The sequence below is a fragment of the Clarias gariepinus genome, chromosome 5 (assembly GCF_024256425.1).
Source record: "Clarias gariepinus isolate MV-2021 ecotype Netherlands chromosome 5, CGAR_prim_01v2, whole genome shotgun sequence".
Lineage (NCBI taxonomy): Eukaryota > Metazoa > Chordata > Actinopteri > Siluriformes > Clariidae > Clarias > Clarias gariepinus.
In genome coordinates this window covers 28017360-28038073 of record NC_071104.1, presented here as the reverse complement: position 1 = coordinate 28038073, position 20714 = coordinate 28017360, and the positions used below count along the sequence as shown (strand labels likewise).

At 42.4% G+C, this 20714-nt stretch overlaps 1 protein-coding gene across 2 annotated transcripts in view; it reads left to right on the top strand.

Moving 5' to 3' along the window:
* The first annotated feature begins 4240 nt into the window (after window positions 1–4240).
* nrp2b (neuropilin 2b) overlaps window positions 4241–20714 on the top strand; it is a 73454-nt gene continuing 56980 nt past the window's right edge. The window contains exons 1-2 of one of the 2 annotated variants that reach the window (XM_053497139.1): window positions 4241–5003; window positions 10584–10758. In XM_053497139.1, the coding sequence (XP_053353114.1) occupies window positions 4928–5003; window positions 10584–10758 (251 nt within the window). In that variant the 5' untranslated portion in view covers window positions 4241–4927. The remainder of the gene's footprint in view (window positions 5004–10583; window positions 10759–20714) is intronic. The other variant, XM_053497137.1, reaches the window with a different exon arrangement.

The following is a 20714-nucleotide window of genomic DNA, read 5'->3' as shown; positions in this document are numbered from 1 at the left end:
GTGTGTGTGTGTGTGTGTAAAGTGTGTATCCCAGGCATTGCTGCAGTGGTTGTAAAGGCACATAATTAAAAGCAAGATTAAGAGATATGTAGCTGTTATCTCAGTGTCCCAGAAAGTAAATGCACCTTAGGGGTTTTACTAATTTTTTCTTCCTTTTGTTCCTGTCTGTCATCCTAATTGCCCACTGTTTATTGCTCCATATCAACAGATGAGTGCATCCAGAGACAGCAAATGAAATCACATATCTAAGGAAGGGGGAGTGTATGAGGAAACATAGGCAGACTAGTAAGAGAGCAGAAATAGCTGGAGGGGAAACACAGAAGAGTTTAAAGAACTGTATTAAGCCTGAGTGTGTGATTATTATGGAAAAGTGCAGGTCACAGAGTATCTATGAAATATAAATCTGGAAGAAAAATGATCTACAGCTTGTTTTTGTAATATCATACATGTATATGTGCAGAACTACCTAATGATAGCTTAAAATATTTGTTTGATTCTGATTATGTTTTTTTTTTGTCCATGCTTTCCTTGACCACTTCTTTCTCCCAGTCCTCACTTGGCAGACATCTGCCCCCTTATGGATCAACATGGAACTGCTGCCACCAAGGGATATGATGAAGACTTGGCACTAAAGCAGTTATGCATTATAATTGCAGTATGCTTAGCATACAGTATAATTCATAGTTAATCATAATGCAGATGCAGGACATATTTATTACAATCTCATGCTTCTTATTTTAGTATCCATTAAAGCAATAGAGAACTGAAATAGAGAACTGGAAACCTCAATCACCAGCTTACAATGTCAGTTGAAGATGGTCAGCACATCTACAAGTTGGTTCCATATATACTGGCTAAATGAATGTAAGTGTACAGAGCAGATAGGCCTCAGGAGGTCTGGATAGCTCTGTAGATAATGAGGTCTGCAGTTTCCTCAGCCACTATTGTGCTGCATGAACCCCCGGACACCGCTTCATCCTACAGTGATAATCATGCCAGAAGCAGCAGCGGTGACACGTGGCTGTAAATAGCCAAATAAAAGGCTTCTCCTACAGAGTCCTGGCCCATGATGCTGTATGCTGTGTACTGTGCTGTGATCTCAGCCTGCCGCACACAGCCTCTGTGCTCTGATGAGCAGATCAGACGAGGAATGGCAAGCCGATCAGCAATCGGGGTGCGTATGTGGCCCGTGGGTGGGTTTGAAAATTTGGTCACACGTTACCGCTCTGCTCTTAATGAACATAAAAAAAAAAAGAAAAGAAATGCACTGGCAGCATGTGTGAAAAGAAAATGAACCCAGGACACAAGTGTGTGCATGTGTGTTAGTGTAAGCAAGTGTTTTTTTTTTCCAGTTAAGGGAGAAAGATATCTATCAGCACAGCCGGGCTGTAAATTAGATTGTCACGGGCGTCCATTTGCTGTTGACATAGTAATTTACTGTTCTCATAAGGTGAGGTCAGTACACCTCGCTGATGGTAGCCTAGGGGAGGTAGTGCGTGTGACCGAGTAAACAAGAATATCTTGACACGTACAGGATTCTTATAGTGGGAGTAATGCAGCATACAGAGATAGACATGCTCCACTGAACGTGGCATGCTTAGTTTGCCTTGGGTATGTACGGCCCACTTCAACTTCTGATAAAAGTAAAGAGAGAAACAGTGGACATGTTATAAACACTGCTGCTTTGTTTATGACCTTTGCCCTATCTAAAGAATTTCTTATTTAGAGTTACATTACAGAATGTTTCCATCTCAGTCCTTAACATGGTTAAAAGGGTAAAGCGGCTCAGTAGTAGATGTGAGGACGTGTGAAATATCTATGTGTGATTCCTTTTTCAAGCTTATATGAGTATTAAGTAGTATGATACCTTCACAGCGCTGATGAAGATTGTGATCAACATGAGATCATGGGTGTAAACACATTGATGCATAGGTTAGCAGCTGCCGCTCTTAAAATAAGCCTTACCCCAGGATTCCACTCCAAATGTGATCTCCAGTTTTATTCTTTTTTAGTCACTGAAAATCACCTCTGAAACACATCAAGCCCAAGATGATTCCATTGCAATTTTGCACGTATTAGACTCAAATCCCTTGATGATTAAATGTAAAATGGTTAACTCTCAGGTTATTATCTAATACCTAATATAATCTGGAAGCACCACTAAGTTGAAAAAACATCCACCTGTTCTGGGGTGTATACTGAAACTCAGACAGCCAAACACATGAAGGGCATCTTTGCGCTTCTCTTCCTGTGAGGCGGAAAGTGCGAACAGCCAAAACCACTGGACACAGAGCATCCACTGTTCTTCACACAGATCCCCATACTCAGCCTGCCATTCACCTAAAGATGGATGATGTCAGGTCAAAGGAGGGTCGAGCTAAGTGTAGAGAGGCTCGAGCTGCGCTGTCAACGCTGACCTACGAAAAACTCTCTCATACTGATCCCAGATCAGCAGCTCATTCGCAAATGTAAACTTTAACCTAAGGAAAAACCTATATTACACTGATCACAGAGCAGTGGACCGGGCCAGCTTCAATCATTTCTGCTGCTGACAGCCTGAAGCTCTCAGGTCAAACTGGTCAAACTGTAATCGTGGCCTCTGAGCTCACTCTTGGCAGGAGCCAGCACTCTGAGATGGAGATAAGAGCATCAGGGTGGACTGGAACAGAGACCCCCTGAGGATCCATCCTGCTGACTCACCAAATAGTGAGAAAGCCAACGAATTGTTCCTTCATCTCTCTATCATGATGAGTGAATTTATTTTATTTATGTGACTCAAGCATGCCACAGATACCAAGCAGCCATGTGACCCTCAGCAAAACTCAACCTGAAAGTAAAACAACCCTTGGGCAAGACACCAACAGGCCACGAATCACGTGCAGCTAGGATGTAATTTGTAGTGACCCTAATGACGCATCGCTTTTGGTCCATGGTAAGGGTGTCAGCGGGTGTTGTGGTCTCAAGCCGTTGCTCTGTCACGTGCTGGTTAGTATGCTTGAAAAGGAGTTTATTTTTGGAGGTTGCTGTGTCATTGAGGTCTCTGTGTGTGTATATAGTTAGAGGGAAATCAGGGGGCCAGTGAGAAATCAGTGCTGGGTGCGGTACATGCGAGTCGGATTGGGTTGCTCTTAAAGATGTATGTTCAAGACTTTGATGTGTGGATTGTGGTGTGCAAGGTTTTTATCTATTTCGGTTGCTTTCAAATTATAATTTTCCTTTTTTTCCCTACTCATTGTTGGGCTTTATCCCCATATTGTTAGATCAAAATGCGCTTCTGTGCACATCCCAGTCTTAAATTAGAGACTGACTAAAGGTGGTGTGGGTGGACACTTCCCAAAATCTTTCTTTTACTCATTTCTTCATCACCAAATAGGGAACTTGTACTGCTTTCCTGTTTTGTTTGGGAATTTACTGTATGACAGATAACAACAACAAATCAGTCATGAGACTAGCTGAAAGTACCATGCAAGCATGTATCACTTGATCAGAGACGCCATACATATGTTCAAATCAGTTAGTATGACATGGGATTGAAACTGCGACCTTCTGATCAGTAGTCCACTGTGCTGTGTGATTATTTCTTGATTTTTTGTTGTTGTCTTTTTTCTGGCACCTTCATACACCTTCACCTTGTTATAATAATAATAATAATAATAATAATGATGATGATAAAACACACAATGGCTGAATTCTAGACCCCCCATTAACATCCACACATAACTTTTGTTCATCTTGACCTTCCTGTTGTCAAGTACTGTACATGTTCATTAATTCCAGCTCAACTTTACATCTCCATATCCATCCCCTTCACCTGCACTCCACATATATCTAAACCTTAGCTCAGCATTTTAGGTTTGTGCTACATCTGTATTTTTATCCAAGTTTTTTTAGCCTGAGCGGTATCTGGTTACTGACTCGGGGCAGAACACCACACTAAAGACATGGCAATGTGGGCAATCACAAGAACCAGTGCATTTTTTCTTTACTCTTCACTTTTTGTTGTTGTTGTTATTACTGTTTTGTAATAGTGTTATTAACATGGGTGAGGCGGGCTTGTGCTTTCCAGAAATACTCTCTGATTTTGCGGCGATGGACGTTGGCGTGGCGTTTGCGTGTGTGTGTGTGTGTGTGTGTGTGTCTCCTTCGCCCTGTCTTTTTATAACTCGGCTGAGCGCTCCTCTTTAATCACACACCGGGAGGGAAGGAGAGAGAGAAAGAGAGAGAGGGAGTGAGGAAGGCGGGCCGAGGCGCTGCGTGTGTGTAACGTGATAGCTGCGCCGTCCCGATGCCGTTACACACACACACACGCTCTCTCTCACTCACTCTCTCTCTCTCTCACACACACACACGCTGCAGGCTACAGCTCGGAGACAGCTCTTTCCTCATCCACGCGCCGGAGGAGTGAAGGCGCACGCGGACACGGAACTCCGGACACGCACGCGCTCCACGGAACGTACGTCTCTAACCCTCTTTCACGTGCATTTTTCTTCCCTTCACCACATCTAAGGAAAGTCTGAAAAACAAACTGACACGCAGAGATCCCCAGGTGCCATCATTCGGATTGGATTGGGGCTTCGATCACTTTCCATACCACCAGCTCGAGGAAATCAGGGGACTCGAACTTAACGCAGCGTGTATCCTCAGACTTCAGGAGAAAAAGTTCTTTAGTTTGTACAGTAATGCTTTATTATTTTTCCCCCCCTGTACATCATACGTCATGGGCATGGTGTTAAAGCACGCGCTCTGATCGGTGCGTGTTGAAGAAGAGCGCGAGCGCCGGAGAGGACGCGCGTGAGCATCGGCGTGCTGAAGAGCTCCTCTCGCTGGATAAACTCGCTCCTCTACGCCGAAACAAGAAACAATACAACACTTAGACGCGTGCGATTTTTTTTCCCTTTTCCAAGGGTGGCACGATTCACCTGGAAAGATGGATTTAGCCAGCAGACTGTATGGATGCTTACTCGTGGTGTATTTCTCCTCGTTGCTGGTGCACGGAGATGAGGGTAAGTTATTAAGGATTCATTCCAGAGCCAGTTATTCTTTTCACCCCTTTCACATGTGCATGTCTTTTTGCTTTGTTGCCTTTTTTTGTTTTGTTTTTGTTTTCTCTTGGTTTTTTAGTGTTGCATTTATTATTTAGCTTTATGCATAACCTGAGAATGTGCTACGTGTGTGTTTTATGATCAGAGCCTGGTTTTGGGAGGCAACTGGTGTTAAACCAGTAACACCTTTTAAAGATGCAGAAATCGCATTTTTTTTCTTTAACGAAAAGAAAAGTAGAACACATTTGGACAGTGTAGGTTTTTACTATGAGTGGAGAAGTGTGTGATGGGGGACAGGAGCGCGCGCCGGAGACCACTAAAAACAGATTCTTTGATATTTTTTAAATACATATTTTGTTCATTTTATTTTAACAGTTTGACACAAACAAAAGAGATTTTCACACCGCACAGTGTTGTACAGTACTGAAGCTGATTTCTCTTTATTTTAGGGAAATATGTACCAGTCTGCATCACGCCGGCCAACTCAGTGGTACAGTGTCACTCGGTCGCGCGCGCTCATTAAATCCAACAGATATTAATTAATATGTTTTTTTTTTTAAATGAACGGGATCGATTCCCAGCCATCATTAAGTAACTATATTCTTATTCAGAGCAATTAAATCTATGCGTTGAACGCCTTCACTAAAGAGATGTGCTATTATTATTATTATTATTATTATTATTATTATTATTATCTCAGTGTGTTATTAGCCCAGGTGTTTGTGTGTGCAGGACTCTCAGTTTTTTAAATAGATTTATTTATCAACTCATAGAGGATCGGAGGAATCTCTTGCACGCGTGATCAGCCTTAACATCAGGTCCGGGGTCCGAGTTCTCTTCTCCGTCAAGAATCCGTATTAGACCCGACAGGACTGCTATCTGTGTGCGTGTGTGTGTGTGCGCGCGCGTCTAACATGTTCCCTTCGGAGTCCAGAGTTGAAGATAAAAATCCATGTTTACAGGACATAAAGTATGCCAAGCTCTGATCCTGGGATCTGTCATTTCACTCCGACATCATTTGTGCACGGAAAGCTTCTCATAAGAGTTACACTTCAAAACCTTAATTATAATGCAAAGATGAACTTGACTAAAACACAGTTATAAAGTGCAGTGACAGATTGATCTTGACTTTGTATTTATAAGGGTAAAGGTGGTGCTATTTGATGTACCTGTAGTTTCACTTTTATTTTCATAAACCTGGCTGTCTTTAAATGTATTTGAGAGAAATAATAGAAAATTTTCAACCCTGAGTCACTGAGTTCTCAGTTGGTAACTTAGATTTCCTTTTGACTCAGATTTTATTGAAAGGCATTTTTACGCATTAATAAATTTATTTCCCTGGTTACAGTCGTCTTGTTTTTTTTCAAATTCTTTTCTGTCTTGAGCTGTTGCATCGTATCCTCAAGGGGCTTTTCCTCAGGGATCCTTTCTGAAAGCCCAGATTTCTCCAGCAACAAGCAGCCACTTCATTAGTCCAGTTATTCTTCTGAATGGCTGTCGGATCTATTAATGCCAGAGAGACATGCCGAGAGAGAAAAAAAAATGTTCCGAAAGAGGATACTTGTTTTTATGGTGGCAGTCATGCTGAGAACTGCTGTGTTTGCGAAGTGCAGCAGACGACTACGGCTCTCACTGAGCTTAGGAGTAGAAGAATGGTACACCAGGATAACTCTTTGGGATTTGGGAATCAGGCGGTCACTGTTGTTCTCCTTTCCTTGCTTTCCCCTGGTATGAGCTCTAGTCAATAATTTCTACGTACACAGAGCCTTCTTCGGCCGATCGTTGGGTCACCTGCACCTGAAGGCAATGCTATGCTGGGGGCACACTCACACACACACACATGCACACACACTTTCCTGGCCACCTGCAGAGCACCAGCACTGTAAACAAGCACCAACATGGCATGTGCAAGCTACTGCTCGTGGCATTTGCACAGTGTGTCTGGAATTTAGCTTTAATATCTGGCCTTGTTAGTTTTTCTAGGTTCTTTTAGCTGGCTGATAGCAGATTGGCTGCGCTTTCTGCTGCCTTTATGAAGGGATTCGGAAAATGTTTAGACTTTCTTGCCAGTTGTTTCACAGGATTTCATCTGGTTTTATCGCTGTCCTGCTAAACTCATTTGTCTTTTTCTGTTTTTGCCGTTCAGAGGCTTTGGATGTTTTTGTCCCTATGAGCGTTTTTTTTTTTAATATCACTTGGGTTATCTTCTGTACTGTTTCTGTTTTCATTTTTTTGTGAAAGTAAGCAGTATGTTTTCTCGACCCATCTGCCCATGTGTGAGTGTATGAGAGAGTGTGAGAGTGAGAGCAGTTCAGTTCAGCTTCTCCTTTTATTTCTTTATACTGTTGACACACACACTGATGAGACACAGATGTAAGACTTTGGCAGCCACTGAGCAGCACTGGAGTATGTGCGTGTGTGTGAGCGCGCATGCATACATATGTGCTAACAGCAGAATCACAGGAGAGAGAGCAGATCAGTGCATTCCTTGCATACGGAGCAAACCCTCTGTCAAGGTTATGCCATGGAACTATGTGATAGCCAGGCAGCCAAAGCTCAGTAAAAAAAAATGGCATGAGTGTTGATCGCTCTCTGTATTGCGTCCCTCAAATTTATGCCAACGCACAGTATCATTTCAGAGGTAAAGCAAGAATAATTGCTGTAGGTTGAATGGCAAGCCCGTTAGAACAGCATCTGTTGCTGTCAGATCTAATTGAGCAGAATTGGATAAATGTGTGGTATCTGTGCAAACAACAGCCATTACGGAGATCGTAGTCGCCTTATCTTGTTGTCAAGTCGCTTTGTTTCTCTCATCTACTTTTCTATAGAACAATAAAGTCCCCTTTAAAGGAGGACGAGCTTCTAAATCTGCCAAAAAGAAGTTCGGCTATTTGCATTTGGACCAGTGAACAAGTATTCCTTTATTCCATCTCTATTTTTATCAGGTTTTTTTTTTTCTTTCTCATAAGGCGATAGCAAGTAACATGGCGAAATAGTGCTATCGCAATGAAATTCAAAACAAGAAAGGAAGCCATAAATAATGCAGCTCTGTTCTTCGTTCTGTACTGTTCACTGTTCCTTATGGCTCGGGAAGGGGTGATGAATGAGATAAGTTTAGGGTTGCATTAGTACGTACAGAGACAGAAAGTGCGTCTCTATGACAGACCTGAGTGCAGTGTTACCTTTTTGAAAAAAGAAAAAAAAAATAGGGGAAAAAAAATCTGAAATCCTGTATTGACAATACATTGATCTTTTCTATTTCAAGCCTGAGAAACATCTCGACTCAGCAGAACTATGCGCCGACGGAGACCGTCGTGTTTGCATCAGCTTGCATCCGCACGTGCTTAATAACAGGGCAGTCAGTGGTGCAATCAATCAGTCCTCAGGTGATCATTTTATAGGAATGAGAAAAATATTTTGAGCTTTTATGTGGGTGCTATGGATATGGAATGCTGCAACCATTCCACTGTCAAACAACCCATACTCTCTTATTTTATTGAGATGCCTAGCTATGCATCAGAATTTAATTCAATTCGAGTTTCAAAAACCATTCAGCATTTGTATTTTTTTTTTTGCACTTTTCAGCGTGAGGATGTGCAGCATTTCAGGCTCTCCATACTGCATCTGCCATAAAAAGAATCACATATCACTTTGATGGTATGAACGGCATCGTATTATTATTTTTTTTCCACGGAAACACACACACTTCCACACAAACAAGCTGTGAGTGTGTTCTTGATTTTGCCCCAGTCCCTGAGGCTGTGGGTTGCTCTGATAGCATGCGGCACAGTGTGTAGATGGATCGACTCCTGTAGCAGCACAGGCACAATAATTCATGAGGCCATCACATTGCACAGCAGCACCTCTCTCTCTCTCTCTCTGTTTGTCTTTCTATCTCCTTCTCTCACTCCTTCCTTCCTTTTCTGAACTGAAATAAATTCTCGCACAGTGGCAGGGCGGTGCTGCCGAGACCTAGAGCCGGGAGAGGAAGAGCACCCCCTAATGAGAGCCTGTAGCCTGTCAAACCTATATTCACAAACTCCCGCATAAAACAAGGTCTGTTGAGAAAAGTGTCGAGGTGGCAGGATTTCCAGCTTAAAGCCGTGTACGTGCTAAACAGCCTTGAAAGAGCTACAGGCGGTGCTGGTGGGGTCACTTAATTGCTGTCAAACAGGCCGAAGTGTCTCAGGCTATTTCTTTTTGTTGCTTCCATACATTATTTTGTGTGTGTGTGTGTGTGTGTGTGTGTGAGAGAGAAAGAGATGCAGTGGAGTGCTCTGTGGCCATTGGGGAGACAAGAGAAGGGCAGCCTGGCATCTCAAATGCAATGGAGCAGAAAGCACACCTTTAAATTTCTAATAGCCTTCCAAATGTCACCTCTTGAAAGTCTATTACATTTCACTCATTTGGGTCTGACATGAAAAGCTTTAGAGATTTTGGCGCACATCCTAAAAAAGGGGTATAATCTGTGTATAAGGAAACAGTATTATAGAGTGTCATTTGGATGATATGAAGTTTTGGGGTGACACCTGATCCATGTACATTGTGGAAACCCGCCATAGCAGTTAATCAAATGTGTCACTTCCTGTGAACCCAATCCCAGCATCTCCAGCTGAGCTTCTCCATGTGGCACTGGATCCACCCCAGACTGGTACAGTACGGTACATGTGTTTGGGTCGGTGTGTGTGCACCATATGTATGTAAGTACGTCCTTGCTGAAGCATCAGCGGGTTGCTGTAAAGGATGAGTGTGTATTTTTAGATCAGAATGCGTGTGCTTCGTCAAGTCATGCGAGTCATGTACCCTCTATCAGTGTGAGGCAGGGCTGCAGTTTATCAGGCCTTCCTCCTACTCGTTTAATCTTTAATATGTTGCCTTTTTCTCATCGAGTCTAATTTGCAGCTGCTCTGCTCAGAGCCATGGCCCAGGTTAAACAGCCTAAACTGTACACTCGGCGGGGAAACAATAAATGAAACCATTATCAATTATTGGAGCTTAGGGACCTGGTTAAACCTGGTAAAATAGATCAAGGCTGAAGAGAGAGAGAAAGAGAGAGAGAGAGTCAGAGGAAGAGGGCATGCAAGAAAGGAAGATTGAATGAAAGAATGCCCTCTTTGCCCTCCTCGTGCAGAAAGGCGTCTTTGTGGCCAAATGCTGATCTCACAGCATTAAGGTGACCTTTGACCTGAAGCAGACACACAGCCTGTATGCAGTTTCCTGTCTCAGGATAGTGACTCTGTGTACTACCAGGGTTATTATTTTAAAGATGTACAGATAGAATCAGAGATCACATCGCAATGTTTGCAAACGGCGTGTCCTTGCTTTTACATGACAGGAGACAAGGACAGCTAATAGATACAAGATAAGTCTTTAATCACGATTGTCAAGCACATTTTTTCCTTTTCTTTTTTTTATAACGGATTTTGAGTCATTTGAATCCATTGTATGAAGTGATGATTCATGTAGTTTAACAATATAGATCCTGTTAAATCACTGGCGCTGATTCATTTGAACTGAATCTGACTTTCGTTTCCCTTCCAGAGCCATGTGGCGGGCACCGCGATGCTACCGATGCGGGCTACATCACCACGCCCGGTTACCCACAGGAGTACCCGCCTCACCAGGACTGCCGCTGGATCATCACAGCTCCAGAGCCTTCCCAGCGCATCGTCCTTAACTTCAACCCCCACTTTGAGCTGGAGAGGCTGGACTGCAGGTTAGCGGAGGTCGCACTCAGTGCACTCAGTTCATAGCGTGCGTCAAAACAGTTCCAAATAGTGCTATAGTTACTGCTTTGATATGAAAATCCTAATCTACAATGCCGATGACATCTAGGCTGTAGTGTGATATATGTAGCAGTTAAATATGTTATGAGGCACAGAAGTCAGTTACACATACAGTACTGCTCTGGTCTTTTACTGAGGCGTGAGAGCTATAAATAATGACTATCTACCAGATGGAGGCTTTTAAATTTGTTAGCAGACTCAGGGTAGAAGGCATATTCAGTGCATTCCTTCGGAGCAACTTTATGTCACAAGACCATAGCACTTCCTTGTTTTTTTAAGTGCTACAGAGCCCATAATCTGGTCCCAATCTGCAACTGGATGATCTCCCAGTGCGAGGAGACTACTAAGTTTGGATGCCTGTGACGTCTGCACTTTAATTAAATATACACTACATAGACCGCTGCTGAATCCCTGGGGTTTATGGACATGTACAGTATGGATTTGAGAGCATTCCACAGACTTTGTGGCTGCTGTGGTGATTCCACCCCCTTTTGGCCAGTAGTGGTATTGCATGGATCAGAAATCAGAAATCAAATTGTGTTTCCGGATATTTCTTGGCACTGTTTAACGAAGTAAGACTTCAATATAGAACGAAATAAAAAAATAGTAGGTTACAGAAGCTGATTTAGACTGATATCAGACACCAGACTCCACCACTTTCTGATGCTAGATTAACATTTTTACTGTATGAATAATACATAGCTATGTACAAAGATATTTATAAACAGGCTTGACATTTCTTTGTTAGAATTGGAGCATTAATATTTTACCAGCTGTTGTTGAAAGACTTCCCTGCCAGTGCTCTCTATCTCAGCTAGCACAAAGGGGAGGGATGTAGATTTTTGATCCATCCATCTCTCGTTCAGCTATTTTCGATACTCCTCAGTGACTTGTACATTGCAGCCATATTTTGTACTTTTCCTGTGCCCGAGCTTGATATTTATAAGAGTCGGCAAGTTCCGTTACATCGCAGATCTCATGTGGGGAGATGCTGCTGCTCTTCTTTTTTTTTTTTTTTTACCCAAGAGCATTAGTAAACACTACTTTGTAGGAAGACTCTTATTTATTTATGGAGATCTGGTGCACATCATTCTTTTAGGAAAACAGGTCAGTGAACGGTTTCCCCAGTTCCTGGGAGGGGTTGTTCTCAGGTTAGCTAGGAACGTTTCCCTTCCATCACTATTCCATTTACCTCGCAGCTTGAGGTTTTCTGTTCTATTGAAACTTCAAATTTTGTCAGCAAACAGAGTGAACGCTGTTTTAACATAGTGTGCTGCTCTGAAGAAAAGTGGTACAAGTTGGAACAGGGGCGCCTGTTGTGTTGCCTGCTGGCTGTAAGGTCAAAATTGAACATGAGCTGAAAGCTGATGTCTAGCGTAGCGATCAAGGGAAACTACAGCATCTGCGAGTCTGATATTCAATCCAATGTGACTTACTGTACTACTGTAGTTAGCAACTGGCTCACTCAAGTGCCCATCAGTAGGAGTTTGGCATGATCAGGATTTAAACTCTCAACCTTTCGATCTAGCCTTTATCGTCAGTGTCTGATTAGAACATCTCCGGGTCCCAGAATCATTTTCTCCTGATTTCCTGGCGGTTTGCTGCATTTCCATGTACGATTAAGCATATTTTCTAGATCCAGATGTTCGCACTGAGGGCAGAGGTTCTACTACTGACACAGCTTATATAGCAAACCACGAGCTTAAGTGAGAAAGTGCAGTCAACACAAGTGTCTCATTAAAAATAAGTAATAAAACTTGTACCCACTGGCGCATGGTAACACAGTCCCCATTCACAGCACTTAGGCTAGAGGTTTTCTTTTTTACTTCTTTGCTAAACATCTTCATGAGAGTAAATAGTGAGTCCTAGTGAGACAGATAGCTGAAGGGGCTGCCATATTGAATATATCTAACAGTGACATCTTTGTGAAGAGGACAGGCTTTCCTATTGTGGCATACAGACTTATAGTTAGGCATCAATATGCCATGTGTGAGAGGCAGGCCGAGTAAAAGAGAAAGAGACAGAGAGAGAGAAAGTAAGGGGATTTTGAAGATGAATTAAAAGCAGTGTTGAACTGATGGTTCCTGTAGTGACAGCCCCTCAGGCTAGAGTCCAGGCTCGGAGGAAGCTGAAAAACAGCACACTCACCCATACACACTGGGGTAGTGGGGATTCCTCCACTCTGCTCGATGTAGACTACGTAACCGTTTGGGCCGCTTAGCCTGTGTGTTTATTTACCTTGCTCCAGTGTGTACATGCACTCGTTTTAAGTTGAGAGCACATAAACAAGTGCTTATTTAAGCGGAATGAGGAAGAACCATATTGGCAGGGTGGTTTAGTGGTTAGCACTGTCACCTTGGACATCCAGGGTCCGGGTTCGATTTCCACCTTGGGGTCTGTGTGCATGGAGTTTGCATGTCCTCCGCAATGTTCTCCGGGTACCAGTTCAAAGACATGCAGATTAGGCTAATTGGCATTTCCAAACTGCCCGTAGTCTGTAAATGTTTATTTGTGTCTTGCGATGGATCGGCACTCTGACTCGCACCCTAAATCTCCTGGGATAAGTGATATGGACGATGAGTGAGTGAGTAAGTGAGTGAGGAAGAACCATGACTTGTTGACCTGAGTTTGATTCTTCACTTTAGTCTCTACATGTGCACGTGCCTTCGATGCACTATATACGGGTCACGTTAACATCCGGCCACATGATATGGTTTAGACGTCATAAGTAGTGCGTCTACACCGTATAATCCATAGGCCCCATTTAGCTCTCTCCCAGCCACAAAGCCACTCCTTTAGCAGCTAAGTGCCCTATTTAATGTATTTAACCTGAAGATCTTTAACTGTCAGGCATTATTATTATTATGGAGGTCAGGGATCATGTCAGTGCCAGCCAGACAGGTTGGACACAGTCTGGTGTAGGTGTAGGACACTGGTGTGGCTGTTACTGTTACAGATGTTACCAGATGGAGAGAAAATGTGTTTCACCTTGCCATCATACTGCATGGTTTAGTGGTCTTTAGCAGTCTGGTGTGTGGGCACACCTTTGGCCCTCCTTTTCCATTTTGTCATCTCCGTCTGCGTCTCTGCCTGTTTCTTTTTCCCTCACCATTCCTACTCCGTTCAAATTTAAGTATGTTATCTCCAAAGACGCAGCGCATTCTCCATTCTAGATTTAGAATAAACAAAATTGTTCCTGATCCAACCACACTGCTGGTGTTCAGCCTGCTTACTGAGGAAACTGCAGTTTAGATCCTGTAGCTTGTCTCACGAGTGGGGTAAAACTGTGAAGGCTGTTTTGAACAGTTTTCAAATAACTGTTGGAGATGTGTGCCAGAGTTCATCTAGAATGGATGCTGAGCAGAGGCAAATGGTGTTAAAAATGCAAATACATTCACTCTGCCTCGCAAACAATAGAGCCGAGAAAAAGATATGAGAAAAAAGATGATCAGATAGCGTTTCACATTCGAAACCCCGCGAACATTATCGATGTATCAGTAATGACTTGCTTTATTCACACTCGCAGAAAAAAGAACCACATTTAGCAGAATTGAGGAACGTTCGAATCTGCACATTCATAATCCAATTTTTATAAGTCAAATCCAATCTAATACAATGTATGAAAAAGTCGCCTATGTAATGGATTCATTCCAAATTCTTTCAGTTTGAATACGCTCTGTGTTTATTCATTATGTGTCCATTTTTTAAAGACAGAAGAGTGGTGTAATTTTGTATTCTTGCTACATATCCTAGTGGTGAGATCAATGGCCAAACTTTCAGACAGTTCCTCAGCTCTTTAGTATTATCTCAGAGTTTTTTTTTTTTTCCTGTTATGGGGTTGACTGAGCTAATATTTGAAATCAGCTGCCTCAAAAGGTGTCGGGACATTGTGGGAGAAACGGGCCCTAGTCATCAAGTCATCATTCTTCATCCCAGTAATGTACTGGCTTCTGTTCACTTACGAGCGTCTGGAAAATCTTCCGTGAATTGTTCTCGTTCTACTTGATTGCTTGGTCACTCTTTTCGTGGCGCTTTGATCCTATATCACATTTACTTTCTTCCTGATTAATTACCATTTCCCACATGAAAGTCTAAGTGCGGAGTGAAGAGACGAGAAAAAAGGGGGAAACAAGGGCGTCGCAGAAAAACCGCAAGCTCTAAAGAAAAGTGTGATATTTGCAGATGCGTGAGCTGCAGTGTCAGTGTTTGCAGCGAGAACATTTCAGCGTTTGTATTTGCATTGGGAGAAGTGCATTGTCAGGACGGGCAATCAGGTCCACGGCTCAGGTGGAATAATGATGATAGCATTGCCCCTATGCCTTATTCCGCAGTGTGCATTATAATTCAGCAGATCACTTCTCACAAGTCAGGCACAGCGCCAACTGCTTCCCGCCCCTCAGGGTTATAAATAGATGTTGAATGAATATAAAAAGGGCTACATGATTTATTATGATATATCTGTAATTCAATCAAGCAAGCCACACTCCTGAATGGCATGGATAATGGGTATAGACTGAGAATGAGTTGGCTGAAGGTGCTTTTTCCCCTGCTCTCTTTGTCTGTTTTCTCTGTCTCGGTGTACTCCTTGATCATCTTTGGAGCTCTTTCGCTTTGTGATCACTAAGGAGCAAATAGCCTATATAGAAGATGTTCCTCTTTGTAAGGCATTTCATTAATATGGAGTAGGATCACTGCTTAATGCACAAGCCAAAAAACACTGTCATGGCACATGCCTGTAAATGATTTGCTCTCGTTTTTGTAATGAATGGCGTGGCATGCATGTGCATTAAGAATGTTGATTAGCTTCGAGTTTGTGAACAGTCGCCAGATGGAGGTTTGTATTGCTTTTGTTTTGCAATATGTGTGGCACCACCAGGGTATTTACTCTGAAGATTAGCACTAGTGCCACAGTTAACCAGTGCTCAGACACTCCACGTGTGTTCCGCTGAGGACTCTGCGCAGCGTTGGCCCTGTCTGAACATTTCTCAACAGCAGGCTTGGATTGTCACACTAGCCTTGGAGCGTTCTCCAAGTTCCGGTTTCCGATGCATGCCGAGCTGCGGCGACAGATCCAGCAGCACCTTAATGTCCTCTAGCTGAGGACAGGAGACAGCTGCTTGGGCTCTGGTTTCATCAACACTCCAGGAAAGGATGTTAGCGTTAGTTTAATGCCAATCTGCAACACTAACTTCCCCTTTCTGGGCAGTTCTAAGGCATTTGCATGGATTTAGATAAACAACAAACTACCTGAGTGTAATTAATGTACCGCAGTGGCTCGAGCTATACTAAAGTGATATACTGAACATAAAGGCCAGATCTTGCCAAATGGTGAGAAGAAGCTTTAGACGTCTAGACTATCTATTAGGGATGCACCGAAATGAAAATTCTGGGCCGAAAACGAAACCGAAATTTTTGGATGCACTTGGCCGAAAACCGATACCGAAACCGAAAATGGCTTCATTAAAAAACATGTTTAAAATATTTTCTTTTTGTTTGTATTAAAAAAACTACAAATTAATTAAGCAATCAAACTTTTATTGATAATAAATAACAGTAATAAGGCTGTTTAACAATAACAAAACTAAATAAAATTTCTTTCTGTAACAAAATTGTGCAAAAAAAATTCTAGCTGCTTTTTTACTTCAATTTTAAATTACTGTACCAAACAACAGTGCACAAACAGAAGAAAAATAAATAAATCCAACCTCTTACTGTAAACAACATAACTATACACACTAAATTGGTCTGCTTTTAATTTAAGCAAAAGAAGCAGGTTTATCTTTATGAACAAAAGTTTTTCAGTTTTCTGGCTGAAGACACAGTTCCTCTTCTCATGAAGAACATACTGCACTGAATAAAATCACGCGGCTCAATGTGGTGTATTAGCCTACGAAATCCGATGTCCTCCACGACTGAAAACGGCTGGTCATCTAAAGCAATGAATTCCATTACTTTCTCTGTTATGTCACGTGCTTTAGCACGTGACCCCCTCTTGAAACTTTTGCAGAGCAAATGTTGCATATTGCAACTTTGCTGTCCTCATCTGAAACTTTGAAGTGCTTCCAAACCGCCGACATACTCCGTGTTTGATGCGTAATGACAGCGCGAACGAGACGGGAGGATGGGAGAGGCGTGGCGACAATTTCGGCTTTTATTTTCGGCGCTTTCTTACGTTTCGGCCGAAACCGATAATGCTATTTCGGCCGAAAATTTTCGGCGGCCGAAATTTCGGTGCATCCCTACTATCTATTTCCCCTCTGTTTATTTGGTGTATGAACGAGAGCAATAGGGCGCTGGCTAGTTTGTCTCCAGTCTGTAGTGACACATTGATGATGACCTTGTACTACACGACTTCCCGGGGGCCCACCTGATCAATGGTTATTTTTTCCACATGTAATGAAGAATCAATGGATGGTATGAAGGAGATCCGGACTCCAGGGGACTCGTTAATGTCCCACGCGCATAACAGTCTTACTCAGGTTGCAGAAACATTTGTTACAGACATCGAAGACGATTAACTTTACGTCGCAGAGCCGGAGGACAACGGAGCTGTCTCTTAATGCAGTTGTCCCCGAGATTTAACACTAGCTTAAGTGACTTAGCAGGACATATATCTATAAGGTCATTACTATAAAATATTTAAAATCTCCCTAGACGTTAAATTCTGGCCACATAGATACTACGACACACCAGGTCCGTGCAGTTTTCTCTGTGAGTTTGGTAGTTTTTCTTTCTCTGTTCCCTTACTAATTGTCAGTATTAAGAAACTTGACATGTACTACTTGGTTTCACACTCGAATGAACGACCGGTTAGAGTTTCAGTCGCAGAGTTAATGACTTTACGGGGACTTTCTTTACAGGGAGTTTTTACAGGATCTGGGCGAGCACGGTTTGGTTTTCTTTCTCTTTTGTAAGTAAGCAGCTTTGTACCACTGGAGAGAGTGTGAAGACTCTTGGCAGGACCTTGGGCTGTTTACCAGGGATTTTTTCCTCATTACTTTTTAAAAGCGTTGCTATTTGTCAGCATAACTGATGTTTTCTTACCGTAAACAGATCGTCGCTTTGGTGTGTGACATGGCAACAGTGATGGTCATTGTGTGTCACGCTAAAACTCAAGGTGGCCTCTCATTAACCCGGCGCTACCAGTGTGTGTGTGTGTGTGTGTTGGGGGGGTCTGAGGGGTGTTCAGGTGTGAAAATCTTTCCTGCTTGAAAGATAGAACGTGTGAAAGGCAATTAACAGGCAGCTCAGAGAGAGCAGGAGGTGGGGTGCGTGCTCACACACACACACACACATGCACAAACGTGTTACCCCGATCATGTCAAACAAAAGCTCCATGAAAAGTTCCCACAGTTTCACATGTGAGAAAAAAAATAAAAACTTCAACAAATTTACAGTAATATTTCAGTGAAAAAAAAACATAAAGTACAGAGTGATAGTTTGACAAAAGAATTAGGTGTTTATCTTCTCACTATCATGCAGCTTCTCGAAGCTGATAATCCCAACGTCCTTCCCTACCTCATGTGAAACCACAGAAACAGCATCCCATAATAAAATCTATAGAAATCGAATCATCCTTAGCATTCGCTTTAAAGCTGCTGGTCATGTGACTGTAATGATTAGAGAGCTATGTTGCACTCCATGTGTCCTTATCCCTGCATGAATGCTGCTATTGTTGCCAGTGTGTGTGTGTGTGTGTGTTAATTGACGAGTAGGCTAAATTGGAGTCTGAAGGCAACTAGAACTGCATAAAGCCCTCCTTAGCTCCCCCCCCAGAGAACCAGACCAAATAACACACTGCTCCTGGCTGTCATCAGGTTGAAACTGTACCAGACTGAGCATGTGAGAAAGGATTATGATTATTACTATTACTAATATCACTGCTGTTGTTTTTCATTTCAGCTGTCAAACGTTTAATTCCTTCTTTTATTACGCTTTTGTACGAAGTGCAAGCTTCTGCAATGCAAGCCTACCTTTAATTGTCATGCCGATAAAGAGCGATTAAACATTGGAATGCGAGTGTGAGAAAATCACGTACTCATAATGAGCACTTGCACTTGCGCTGTTATATGAGACTTTTAGAGCAGACACACAAGTGTTTGCTGCCAAGGACCAATTTCAGTGTAAAAACAATTCCATGGCTCAGATTTATTTAGGAAAATTAATCCAAATAGTTTAATACTAAGCACATTAGGCACAATTAAAGCTTTTTTTTTTTTCTTTTTTTTTCTCCATCCACAGTTTTCAAACCGGTTACACTGTCTTAAAGTGTATTATGAGATATTGTGTATCATGTTATCACCACCGTGTTTTACATCTAACCTGATAACATTATAGATGTTATAGAGTCATGAACCTCTACACAGTGGGGGCCAAAAGTATTAGGACAAAAATGAACTGTTTTATAGATTTAATATATTTTTAAATAATGCCGACAATAAGAATAATTTGATATGTTACGCAATGGAATTGCTATATAAGCATCAGTATTTACTGAATTGTAATTATAGAATTATTTTTGCCACAGAATTTGTCGTGCAGAGGTGAAAATAAAAGTCCTGCCACATGTTTGTTCCATTCGTTAATGAAACCAGCTGATTCTCATTAGCACAGCTCCTCAGCCAGATAGGCTCGGACTAATCAGTGATGTCACTTGTTTTGTGCACAGGGAGAACTATAATACATGACATGTGTTGTTTTTATACCTTTGGCATCACTGTACTGTACATGGATGACTCCTGGATTCCTGCTTATGACTATCGCAACCCCCACAACTGTCTTAGATTTGTGTGTCCCTGAGCAGCCAGTGCTTCTTTTGTCATTTTTGTGCTCATCATGGCATGTACAGTATGCGCTTGATGGTTTTTAAGACACCTGCTGCTGTCTGTCACTTAATGAACCAAAGACAGTGTTAGGTTTCGGTGCATCTCTTCCTCCCCCTCGGTTTCCTGGCTCACAGCCTTCACCTAATAAACTGTCGCGCCTTCATCTTCCAGCAATCAGACTTGGGTATTTATAAAGGGATGGGAAAAGGAAAAGGAAAGGTGGATCTCCTCAGCAGGGGTCCTAATGAGGCCAGTGGATCACGCGAGTCAATGGCAGGAGGTCATTTTTAAAAGAAGTAGTGGAAAAGTAGAGAGGTTTATTGTTATTCCAGGCGTATGCAAGTGTGTATTAGAATAAAATTGCGTTGCACGGTGTCAGTGTCTAAAATATATTGTAGAACATTGTAGAAGACAGTAAATACATGCTGTGCAGAGCAATATGCAAAACACTACATTTGTAACTGTGCAACAGACCAAGCACACACAAAAAAAACAGCAATACAGTAACTGGAATGGTGTGTGTGATAAGTAAAGCCTTAAAGTTTTTGATTGAGAGAAGAGCGAAGATTCTAGTCTTTAACAGCTGTAGGGTGCTGTTAGACCAAGTAAACAACAGTCATTTCTGCCTGTTTGAGGATATTCCCATTGCTTCATCATCTGGAAGGATGGGAGTTCACTGTGATGATCTGTGAACCCTAAGGCCATCCATAGCCAAACCTAACGGCTGGCGAAAACAAATGTAAGTCATTCATCCAGGCTTGATGCCAACATTTAAGCAAAGCCTAACCACACATGCTGCTTCTCATTTCCTACCCAGGAAGTCCGAACCAACCTACAGTAAGTGATTCAGTGTTCGGGAGGCAGCAGCCTTCAGAAGAGTATTTCCCTAGCAGCCTTAAGTAAAGACACACACTGCATATTTTAAAAGCTTTATTTGCGAGAACACAACCGGTCTTCCGAGTGCCTGAGCGATGGGCGAGCAGCTGGAAGAAGAGGACGCGAGACGAAGCTCTTCACACTGGGGCTCGTTGACTTCTCCGGCAGGCGTCTCTCGACTCTTC